Raw genomic sequence first — 12,716 nt, 5'->3', positions numbered from 1 at the left:
GTTAGAACAAAAAGATTATAATAAGAATGAGTGAATTTTTATTTAACTGCAAAGAAACCGAATTATATATTTGAAATTTTAAAAAAAGAACAAACATGTAATTCCAAATCCCACAATCTCACACTACCTTTTTCAATTTATAAAAGTAGATTTAATGTTCAAATGACAACTGTAAATTTAAAAAATACATCCTTTTCAAAGTAAATACATCAAAATTCATTCCATACTTCTTTTTTGAGTAAGGGTATTAACAGGCAGGTATGCAAAATTTGTATATATAACTAACTGAACGGATTTAAAGTATGCCTAAAGTAAGTCCATTCAAAAAACTCCTAATTTGCAACAATACTACAAATCAGAGTTAGGTACAAAAACTCTCCTTTTTGAGATTGCAAAATGTTAAAATGTTTTATCGAATATTAATATGACAAAACTGAAAAATTATCTGGGTACTACTTCAAGTAGTACTTTATACAGTGACCAAAAAGTATGCTATACTTTTTCCCAGGGCTAACAAACTGAGAGATCAAGTAAGCTTAGTTTTTCAGGCACAAACCTTCTTTAGAAGTTCAGACAAATGTTATTTAGTTGGGAGAAAAAAGAGCATACTATTACAGTATAAGTATATTAAATTTATTTTTCATTCATCTGTTAAACTTGCTGTGGACCTACTAAGGTGTTAAGCATGCTGCTAAGAACAAAAGTTGGTTAATATTTGGTATATTAATCATGCCTCCTTATCTTTCCATATGCTGATAGTCTGACCAATGGGGCCTTTATGACCCTGGAGAGGCTGACCCTCCCAACGTTACCCAATTCAGAGGGACAGTAAAAGACTGCCTTCCTGCACAAATTACACGAGCAAACCAACTGATCCAGAGCCCATATATGTAGCTACCTCTTTCATGAGGCTCTAACATTTGGGTCCACTATCCCCCTGCCTGTAACAGACAACGTGCAACAGTGCCTACTCCCTACAGCCTACCAAAACTATTTAAACTAGCCAATCCTAAACCACCTGACCCTTGCTTTCCCATTCCTTCCCATGGAAACCATATTAAAAGCTCTTGCCCACACTGTGCCCTCACTCCATCTGCAGACCAACCATGGTGTTTCCTTGTGGTGCTGTGTGATGTGGCATGCATCCTCCTCTTGGGAACTGTGAATGACAAAGTATCTTTCAATGGCAATTATCCCCTGATCTGATCGCCTCATCGTATCTGACTAACAATCAAACCTGCATTTTAAAGCACTCAGGACCTACTAATGACACATTCATAGTTAGTAATGTCTACTCAACAAATGAATGAATGAATAAGCAAAGACCGAATGCTGGCAACAAGGAGGAAAGCAAACATCAGATGAAAATTTAAAGACCTGAATCCTAGCATTTCCAATATATGACAAGTTGGGCAGCAGCAAAATGGATTAAAATAACTTCCCCACAAGACGAGTAGATTATCTTTAACAGTATTGTTAGATGGAAACTAATCATTGCACAATTCACAGAGAATAAAACTGACTCTACCTTGAAGGCCCTGTCTTTCTAGGATGCATCTTCTACTCTCCATCCTTACTACTCTCAAGGCCTTGCTCTAATGCCTTGAGCTGGGGACAGGGGTATGGTGAGAAAATGAAGACTACATAATAGTACATGCCTCCTTCTGGAAGTGATGAAAATGTTCTAAAATCAACTGTGGTGATGGCTGCAATACTCTTTGAGTTTTCTAAATACTACTCGATTGCACACTTTATGTGGGTAAAATGTATGGTCTATGAATTACATCTCAATAAAGCTGTTCGCAGACACGATGTTTCTAAAGCATTTTTCTTGTGAAAGACTAAAAAAACTGAGAACCAATTTTTACTATAGGAAAGCTACTAAAATCTGCAGTCAAAGATTTACAGATAAAAGAAAATACTATAATAAAGAATACGTGACGTAGAAGTAAAAAATGCTCTCTACTGTAAGGGATGAAAATTAAAGTCTATCATGTTGTTTGTTTGTTTGTTTTTTTAATTTAAGTAATCTCTATACCCAACATGGGGCTGAAACTCACAACCCTGAGATCAAGTCACATGCTCTTTTCTTTTGACTGAGCCAAACAGGTGCCCCAAAAGTCTATCATGTTAAATACTCATTTAAAAGTGGTTAGCTTAAACAAAAGCATATCTCAGGTAAAACAACATGTCTACATTTTAAAAATTATAAACTTGTCTTTCATTTAATCATGTTTAAACTATACCAAAATATTACTCTTTGGAAACTGTTATCTTGATTTGACTAGGCTAACGTTTTAAAAGTTTAAAAGGATTTATCTTAGAAAGTATCTTAGAAATTTCTTAAATAAAAATAAATTTCCAAATGTAGGTATTATATATGCTAATTTTGAGACAAACGAGAGGCACCAAGTGTCCAATCCAAGCAGGTTTATTAAATCTGACACTTCAGGAGTTTATTATAAAGGCAATTTCTTAAGTAGGAAATAATTCTGAATACAAAGTGCCATTTCTTAGAACATGTGTGGTTAACACACAATTTTAAAAATAAATAATGAATAGGTGTACAGATACTCAATATACCTGAAACTGTACTGAAGGAAAAATGAGGACATGTACACACGGGGACTTCTACTTTTAGAACTCTGTACTACAGTAAATGGATGAAAACATGAGAAAGGAAGAAAGGGATGAAATAAAAACAGCTAACCCCATCTATCCTGGCAGCCTGACCTTGCACACGTAAACTCACGTAATCTTTACAACTGTCTCATTAGGAACACACATACATTTTAAAAACAAGAAAACTTAGCCTCAGCTAATACAAGTAACACAGTCATCATCATCAGCAAGTCACCAGTGGCACTGGGATTTCAGAGTGGCTTTGAAGTCTGGAGTTTTTACCAAATTTCTGAAAACAACTAGTGGATTAGGGTAAAGGAGAATTTAATAGTTTTTCAAATGGCCATTCTTTAGCGCAGTGATTCTCAAATGGAGGTCAGAAGTTCTACTGGCATCTAAAGGGCAGAGATGCTGCCAGATACGTTACAAGGTGCAAGGTAGTTCCCCATAACAAATAATCATCTGGGGGCACCTGGGTGCCTCAGTCAGATTAAGTGTCTGACTCCTCTGATACCAGCGAAGATCATGATCTCAAGGTCCTGACATCGAGCTCCTTGTCCAGCTCCACATGGGGCGTGGAGCTTGCTTAAGATTCTCTCTCTCTGCTTCTCCCACTCCTTCTTTAAAAAAGGAAAATCAAAAAAAGGGGTGCCTGGATGGCTCAGTTGGTTGAGCACCCAACTCTTGGTTTTGGCTCTGGTCATGATCTCTGGTTCCTGGGATCAGGCCCCATGTTGGACTTTCTGCTCAGCAGGGAGTCTGCTTGAGGATTCTCTCCCTTTCTCCCTTTACCCCTCCCCCTGGCTTGTGTGTAAGCACTCCCCCACCAAAATCTTAGGAAAAACACCCAAAACCAAAATAACCATCTGGCCCTAAATATCACTAGTACTATATGTGAGAAATCATGCTTTTGAACAGTGTATTTCTGCATTTGAAAATCTGTTATAGTAAGAGAAGAAAACAACTGAAACTGTACTGAAGGAAAAATGAGGGCATGTACACACGGGGACTTCTACTTATAGAACTCTGTACTACAGTAAATGGATGAAAACATGAGAAAGGAAGAAAGGGATGAAATAAAAACAGCTAACCCCATTTCTAAAATTCTAAATTTCCCAATTTAGATGATTAAAAAAATCACCGTGAACATTATTTACTCGATCTACTTATTTCAAGCAAAGAAAATGTTAAACTCCAATGTCTAAAAGAAATGCAGAAACAGAAAATTGCTATTACATGAGAGATTAACCAGGTATTATTACTGGGGACGCAGAAAGGGGAAAATTCCCCCAAACTCCAACAACTCTGTAGTAAAGTGGAGGAAAAGTAATAAAACAATAAAGCTGTCCTAAAATCCCACATTACCTTCCACTAGAAATGTGAATATAAATCTAAATCTTTTTAAGTTCTATCAGGGGCCAATGACTATGTGGCAAACTTACACAGCAATTTAGTTTTTTGTTTGCAGATCATTACATTTTCTGTATCGAAGTTTCTTTAGTCACTAAGACGACTATAAAGTTCAGTAATTATTCTTTAGAATTCTATTACTACATTATTTAAACTTTCTTGGTACCCTTAGGATGACACGAATTTATTGGTGCCCATAAGATTTTTCTAATACTTACCTTATTTTTAAAAACAAAATCTGATCTTCCTATCACAACTATCTTCTCCCAACTTTTCAATCTGAAATCTTCGTGTTTAAGAGAATTCCAAGTCTTATTAAAGTTCTGCCCCTCAATTTAGACAGGATGACATGAGACATCTGCCCCTGCCCCCCACAATGGTCTATTCCTGACTTTAAGAAATCTTGTATTTTCCGGGGCACCTGGGTGGCTCAGTGGGTTGAGCCTCTGCCTTCGGCTCAGGTCATGATCTCAGGGTCCTGGGATCGAGTCCCGCATCGGGCTCTCTGCTCAGTAGGAAGCCTGCTTCCTCCTCTCTCTCTCTCTCTCTGCCTACTTGTGATCTCTCTCTGTGTCAAATAAATAAATAAATAATTAATTAAAAAAAAAAAAAAAAAAGAAATCTTGTATTTTCCTGAGAGAAGCTGACTATTTTGGCCACTTTAGTGTTTTTTTGACCACACACTTACATAAAATAAAATATTAAAGCAAACAGTTGTCTCATAAAAAATGTTAAAAAAATATGCTTTAGATACAATTAGATACCCTTCATTTATTTTTTTTTTAAGATTTTATTTTTATTTATTTGACAGAGAGAGATCACAAGTAGGCAGAGGCAGGCAGAGAGAGAGGAAGGGAAGCAGGCTCCCTGCTGAGCAGAGAGCCCGATGCGGGACTCGATCCCAGGACCCTGAGATCATAACCTAAGCCGAAGGCAACGGCTTAACACACTGAGCCACCCAGGAGCCCCAATACCCTTCATTTAATGTGTGTCACTTCTAATTTACCTTCAGTAATTTCAGTACTCTATGTCAGAAAAAACCCTAACATGTTTTTCTAACCTTAATTTTTTTTTTTCCATTCATTAATTTATTCCACAAATGTTTACAGAGTGCTGGCTACTGCTAAAGGCGAAGTTCTTTAACACTTCAATTTTAAAGGTCTGAATAACTTCAATCACTAATTATCCATTAAGAAAAGGAAACAGCAATAAAATACTAGGAGCTAAAATTTGGTTTTCAAAAATTAAATGCCACTCAATTTCACAGTGAGGAAATGTACTGATCTTGTGAGTGTCTACCTGAAAAAGAGCACCATTTTGGTAGTTAAAAAGAGCAAACCCTGGAATCAAATTTCCCCAGGTCAAAATATACATAAATAGAACATGTAAGAAATAAATAATATCTACATTTTTAACAAGGATTTCTAAAGCTAACTGGATTTATTTCACTAATTAATCACTAAGAAAGATGTGTTCGAAAAGTTCCCAAAGTCAGAATGATGTACTTTATTTTTCTCATACAAAATCAAGTCTTACGACCCGCTTTTATGCCTTTAAAATTAAAAGTACCAAAAAAGGGGGCGCATGGGTGGCTCAGTGGGTTAAAGCCTCTGCCTTCGGCTCAGGTCATGATCCCAAGGTCCTGGGCTCTCTGCTCAGCGGGGAGCCTGCTTCCCTTCCTCTCTCTGCCTGCCTCTCTGCCTATTTGTGGCTACTACTACTGTCTGTCCAATGGATAAATAAAAAGTCTTTAAAAAAAAAAAGTACCAAAAAAAAAAAAAAAAAAAGTACCAAAAAAAGAAAAAAATTCAAGCAGATACTGCAAAATTCCACAAAGACGGGTAAAAATAAAGAAAATAGATATTTGTGTCTAATGCCCAAAACAAAGCATTTTGTATTTGCTTTACAGAAATGAGAATTTTAACAAAGTTTGTAAACTATAATTAAACGACTTCATCAATGTAATGAGAAAAAAAGTACTTGCAAGCTTCTTTAAAGATAATCCAAAATTGGGGCGCCTAGGAGGCTCAGTGGGTTAAAGCCTCTGCCTTCGGCTCAAGTCGTGATCCCAGGGTTCTGGGATCGAGCCCCGCATCGGGCTCTCTGCTCAGCAGGGAGCCTGCTTCCCCCCTCTCTCTTTCTGCCTGCCTCTCTGCCTACTTGTGATCTCTGTCAAATAAATAAATAAAATCTTTAAAAAAAAAAAAAAGATAATCCAAAAAGAAAGATTATGTAACATTCTTTTGAATTATGAGGAAGATCCTTTTTATGAACTGCTATTGATATATTATTCATCTTATATTTAAAAATGACCCAAAAGAAGTCTAATAAAATCTGATTATAAAAAATGAAAATTCAGGGCGCCTGGGTGGCTCAGTGGATTAAGCCGCTGCCTTCGGCTCAGGTCATGATCTCAGGGTCCTGGGATCGAGTCCCGCATCGGGCTCTCTGCTCAGCAGGGAGCCTGCTTCTCTCTCTCTCTCTCTGCCTGCCTCTCCGACTACTTGTGATTTCTCTCTGTCAAATAAATAAATAAAATCTTTAAAAAAAAAAAAAAATGAAAATTCAGACAAAAATTAAATTATTAAATGAATTTGACCAAGTTGTACTGTAGTGCCCACCACTCCCATTCACATCTTATTAGATCTAGACCAATATCTTTCCCAGCATTATCTACTAACAAAATGAGCATACATATACACAAAACAATACTGCCCAGCAACATGCAGCAATAACAATGGCAAAAAAAAAAGGTGATATTTTGATGTTTTAAAAAAATTCTAAAAAATATTTCCTCACCTATTATCAGACGGCAGAAGAGAGAGCAAAGCCAAAGCTGAAAGTTTTCTTCTTTCAGGCTGCGTAATGTTGTCCATGCGATCAACCCACATTTCAATCATATTTCCCAAAAGCTGGTCCATCTGACAAAAGAGCAAGAGGCATCTCACGATATTTGAAATGCTAATTACTTGTGGATAAGTACTGTTAAAGGCTAAAACCTCATAAGGCATGATTGAAGTTCAATTCCAACAAACCACAGAATTGGAATACAAGAAACTGGGACCAGCCTTGAGTTGGAAAGGAATAATTTGAGCAAAACAAGAAAATGACTCTAATTAATCATGGGATCCAATTTATTCTGAGAGCTAAACAGGCTGTTCAAAACCAATAGATAGCCAATGGGCGGTTTTAGTAATTTCATTTAGTAAATCACCAATCCAATACATTCTTCCGGTACTAAAAAAGTAAATGCATTTTTTAAAATTGTCAACTTGTACTTAGGTTACAGTTATTCAGTTAGATGATGAGATAGTTAAATGTTTAAGGTGTAGTTTGTTGGACTGATTCATTGCTATTTTCAGAGGAAAGGGCAGGTTGCAATCTCAACCTGCAGAATTTCAAAGAAAAATAAACCAGTTTCTAAGACATTACATGCAATATTAAAAATAAACGAACATAAGGGGCACTTGGGTGGCTCAGTCAGTTAAAGGTCTGCTTCCACTTGGGTCATGATCTCAGGGTCCTGAGATCAAGGCCTGCATTGGGCTCAGTGCTCAGTGGGAAGTCCACTTCTCTCTCTTGCTCTGGTCCTCCCGCTGATTACACACTCTCGCTCACACTCCTTCTCTCAAATAAATAAAAATCTTAAAAAAAAAAAATCAACATAATGCAGAAATAGAAAGTTTGCTGGCTAATTGTACCTATCAACCTTATTTAGGCTAAGGTGTCCAGTTGTAGGGTTAAATACTAGTCTAGATGTTGCTGTGAAAACATTTTGTAGATATGATTAACAGGTAAAAAGAGGTGACTTTAAAGAAAAGAGATTACCCTAGATAATGTGAGGTTAGGCTTCATTCAATCAGATGAATTTTGTCTTAAGACCAAAAATTAAGGTTTCCCAAAAAAGAAGAAATCTTGCCTCTAGATTGTAACACAGAAATCCTGTTCGAGTTTTCAGTGTCGCTAAAAACTTAAAACTTGCCAGTCCTCATAATCCTTAAAATAAGCCAATTCCTTAAAATCACTACCTCCCTGCTTCCCCCCGCCCATTCTCTCCTCTCATTTTCTCTTGTCTTTGTGTGTGTGTGTGTGTGTGATGTATGTACATGCAAACACACACACTAGATTCTATTTTTTTCTGGAGGACCCTGACTGACACACTGATACACTTAGAATCTAGAAAGTAAAACACAACCAACTGTAGTGTTCATACAGACTAAATGTGAATCTCAGGGTTTGCCTCATAAACACTTGTCCACTTACATAAATGTCCACATTTTTAAAAAACGCATTTAATATCAAAATCTCTACCTCATGAATGTTGGTAACTTAAAGTCAATCTTAAGTTCTCATACTTTTCTACTTTTATGCCTCTACGTATTTTCCAAGAAATACTTCAACATTTTTTTTAAAAAATATTTTCTTTATTTATTTGAGAGACAGAGATTACATGTAGGCAGAGAGGCAGGCAGAGAGAGGAACTATCTTGTTAATTCAAGATAGTTATTTATACTTGAGCTCTGCAAACTATGTCCTGCATCCTAAGATGCCACAATGGACTCACAGAATATTTACAATTATTTACAATTATTCAGAGAAACACAGAAATATCAGTCAGATACTACAAAAACTGCTCCTTATGGTGACTTCCTATCTTTACAAAGTATTACCTAGAAATCCAGGTAAAACAAAAGTGAAGGTGGAGGACTCCAATCTGATTCTGAAGTTTGCGAATCTGAGTGGTGCTCACTAGGCACATATATTTCATTAGTGAGTACTCGTAGATATTTAAGAATGAAACAAAGATATTACTCTTTCCTTAGACTTTTGTGTATTATTTTTCAATAACTACTAAGTTATTAGGACAAAAAATATGCATTAAGCTATTTGGACCCAACCAGTTAATAGAAGGAACTGTTAGATATTTTTATTTCTTTTGGCCTATGAGTACTGTGAATATATTACAAACACACTAAGGGAACCATGAAACACAACCACTTGGTAACTTCTGATATATACCACGTGTCTTCAATTCATATTTCATTTGGAAACAAATGGTAGAGACGCTCTCCAGACTTACTGCAATTATTATCCAGTAAGCAAGATTTTAAAAAACAAACCACTATCCATTATAAAAGCAAATATCAAGTCATCATTAAAGTTTAATATAGTCAACCAAAGCTATAATAATGTACCTGGTTGAAATAAAAATTCAATCAGCATAGGAAGATATCTCTATTGTCCACTTTTATTTATAATTTATTTATCTCCTTCATTATAAAAATACTTAACAGCACAAAACAATGAATTTGTGGGGACTTTAATTAAACAAGCAATTAGAACATAGGGATCAGCAAACCTTTTCTCTAAAGGGACAGTTAAGTACATATTATTTAAGGTTCTTGTGGGCCATATGTTCTCAGATGCAACTATTCAACTCCCAACATCAGTCATAAACAGGTAAAAAAATGGACACAGATATGTTCCAGTACAAAATTTGGGGTAACTTTCATGTGTCAGGAAGTCCTATTATTTTTTCAACCAATAAGAAATAAGAAAAACCATTTTTATTCACAGATTTGATAAAAATAAGCAGCAGACAGGATCTGGTCCATAGGCCATACATAGTCTGCTGACCCTGGGGAACACAATGAACAGACCCAGAACAAGGATAAAAAAAAAAAGGTGTGTAGGGTGCAAAATGTAAGGAGGTGCTCATTCTCACCACCTCACTTGTCTCACCCAAACCCGGCCCTGATAATAAATACATAGTTCCCAGTACTACAAGAACATCCAGAGAGGCCTAACTAAAACTTAAGAGACTAAGGCAAAGTTACCCAGAGGAGTTAACCTTTAAAGCAGAATAAATTAAGATAAGGGATCAAGTTAAGGAAGGTGAGAGACTGGAAGGGAGTGTCTGAGGGACAAGGAGTGAAGAGCCTGTATGCAAGAGCTCTGGAGCAAGAAAAAACTGGAAAATGTTCTGTGTGCTGAATGGCTATCAATGAGCTCCAAAAGGATGCCAGAAGAGGCTAAAGAAGTCACAAACCAGATTACAGTAAGCCTTGTAGGCAAACCTACATTAGAGAGGTCAGACTTACTCCCCAATCTAAAGAAATCTCAAAACCAAGGAGGTTTGCAACAGGGAAGTGATAAAATTCTATGTATGTATTAGAAAACTCAATATGGTTGTTCTGAAGTACATGTTCAGTAACGTCTGAAATTCTAAATGGGACAAATGGAACAAATCTTTTGTACAAAGATAAACTCAAATTACTCAAATTATTACTCAAATTATTCAGCTACAAACATTTTTTTTTTCAAAGATTTTATTTATTTATCCGACAGACAGAGATCACAAGTAGGCAGAGAGGCAGGCAGAGAGAGAGGAAGGGAAGCAGGCTCCCTGCTGAGCAGAGATCCCGATGCGGGGCTCGATCCCTGGACCCCGAGATCATGACCTGAGCCGAAGGCAGCGGCCCAACCCACTGAGCCACCCAGGCGCCCTGCTACAAACATTTTTATTACATCTTTATAATTAAGTTATTTACCCTGGAAGCATATAGACATTATAAAAACAATCTTATTACTGAAAATGTGCATTTGCTGGACCCCCATGAAACCCCACTACAATGAAAGTAAAGAAATATAAAATACAAAGGAATAATCCCACAGGGTCTATAAAGAGGAGCAACTACACTGGGTTTGGAGGATGGTGGGTAGACGAAAATGTTAAGTGACTGGGCAGAACAGAAAAGCCTGAAACCAAGCTGCCAACCAAGGGAATAACAATCTAAGATAAACAGATCTGGTTCTCAGAACCCTGCAACCTCCAGGCCACAAAGAAGGCAGATGGGAAGCACAGAACTCAAAACAGAAAAACTGAGAATCTATACAAGGAATAATTAGAATCTTGTAGATCCCCTTTCCCACTCCCACATAAAATCAGATGACTTAAATGAAAATCTACATCCTGAATGCTGAGACCCTCATTGGAAAAGCCCCTTCCCCCATCCCATGTTCTGCAACACTTGTTTATACCAGAAGAGAAGCTATTCATACAGGAGAAAAAGGGTAAAAAGGGACTACAAATACTTTGATTTTCTAGTAAATCTCCCCACAACAAACTACCATTCTTCAATACCCCAAGGATCTAAGCTCTAAGTTAGGTGATTAGTCTAAAAAGTTTTCATTATTCATTCAATATAAACAAGGAACGTTTAAAGACTGAATAACAAATGCTTAGAGGACAAACTGTTCTAACCCTGACTTGTGCAACAAGTACAGCTCTTCTCCCAAAGATATAAAATCACTCTTAATTTAACTTGGCTTACTCTACTATCTCATACTGTTTTCAAGGTTTGAGAAGAGAAATCTTTCTCTAAGATCGCTGCTTCCTTCAAAACTCTCTAGATTTACTGGAACTCATTTCCCTATTTAATTCTTGCATATATTTTTGACGTTCTTCATAACTGTGCTCACAGTCATTAGTAGCCATTTGAACTAGAATAGTATTTTATTCACTTCATCTCTACATTCAATCATGATGGCTTGACATGTCAAGTTCTTTTGAGGAATAAAAGAATGTCCTCTTTATAATGAATAATGAAGACAGAAAGGAAGTGTTCCATGAAAAGCCTGTGCTCTAAAGTAGATCAAAAGGAAGTCTGAACCAATGATAACAGCTCTTTTCCTCAATCTTTCACACTGCCAATGGGTTTCAACACTACCAGCAGTAGCCACAGTTCATTATTTCTCTTTAATATGAAATTAACCCCAGTGGAGGCTGCCTATGCATGGTGCTGATTATTGTATATTATGAATACATTTAAAAGCACTGAACCATATATTTAAAAATCATTGAAGGTAAATTATATGTTATATATTTTATCACACACACACACACAAAAACACTAAAAAAAAGTAACATAGTAGATACCCTTTCTCTTCCCACAGCACACTGCTGAACATTATCTCTGACATAGCACTCATACTGTTATTGTGAAATTGCCCATTCAAATACTTTCTCCCTGAAGGTTACTCTGAGCTTGTCAAAACAAGTGTCTCCAGTACATAGTGTAAAGTGCCTGTTCCAAGACAGATAGGAGGCAGTACACTGTGGTCACTAAGATATCAGGCTCCAAATTTAGATTGCTGGAGTATATAAAGCAATTCCATCATTTACTAGCTATGTGAAACTGAGCAAGCCAGTAAAACTCTATAAGCCTCAGATTTCTCAAATGTGAGATGGAAATAAAAATACTATTATCTCAATGGGTTGTTGTGAGAAATTAATATAATACATGGCATTTATATTGTTGTTAAATATAGTTATTATTAAAATCACTCAGCAAATTTTGAACTCATCACAGTTAAATTTAATAAAGGTAATGAAAAATCTTACCTATCTATTCATCTAAACAAAGGCTAGGATTTCTAATTAGATTATATCTAAATCTAATTCTAGAAAAACTTTGTACATTCTAAAATTTGCACTTCCTTGTTCTAGATTTCCTTGAAGTAGTTCTGTTTCTCAAACCAAAAGATTTTATAAATTGCCTCCATTCTAAAGACATCATTCAAGTACTTCCAACTTTCTATATCTTACAAATTTTTAAAGATTAAGGACTTAATACCTAAAAACCAAATTTAAGATAATGTATATAGTCTCAAATAACCAAACT

The 12,716-nt window shown here is 36.2% G+C and overlaps 1 protein-coding gene across 3 annotated transcripts in view; it reads right to left on the bottom strand.

Annotated features, from left to right (window-relative positions):
• IPO11 (importin 11) overlaps positions 1-12,716 on the bottom strand; it is a 210,303-nt gene that overhangs the window by 68,587 nt on the left and 129,000 nt on the right. For all 3 annotated transcript variants that reach the window (XM_059175081.1, XM_059175079.1, XM_059175080.1), the window contains one exon: positions 6,832-6,953. In XM_059175081.1, coding sequence (XP_059031064.1) covers positions 6,832-6,953 — 122 coding nt within the window. The remainder of the gene's footprint in view (positions 1-6,831; positions 6,954-12,716) is intronic.

The sequence above is a fragment of the Mustela lutreola genome, chromosome 5 (assembly GCF_030435805.1).
Source record: "Mustela lutreola isolate mMusLut2 chromosome 5, mMusLut2.pri, whole genome shotgun sequence".
In the NCBI taxonomy this organism is placed as follows: domain Eukaryota; kingdom Metazoa; phylum Chordata; class Mammalia; order Carnivora; family Mustelidae; genus Mustela; species Mustela lutreola.
Note: the sequence above shows the minus strand (reverse complement) of the source record. Positions and strands in the feature narration are given on the sequence as shown.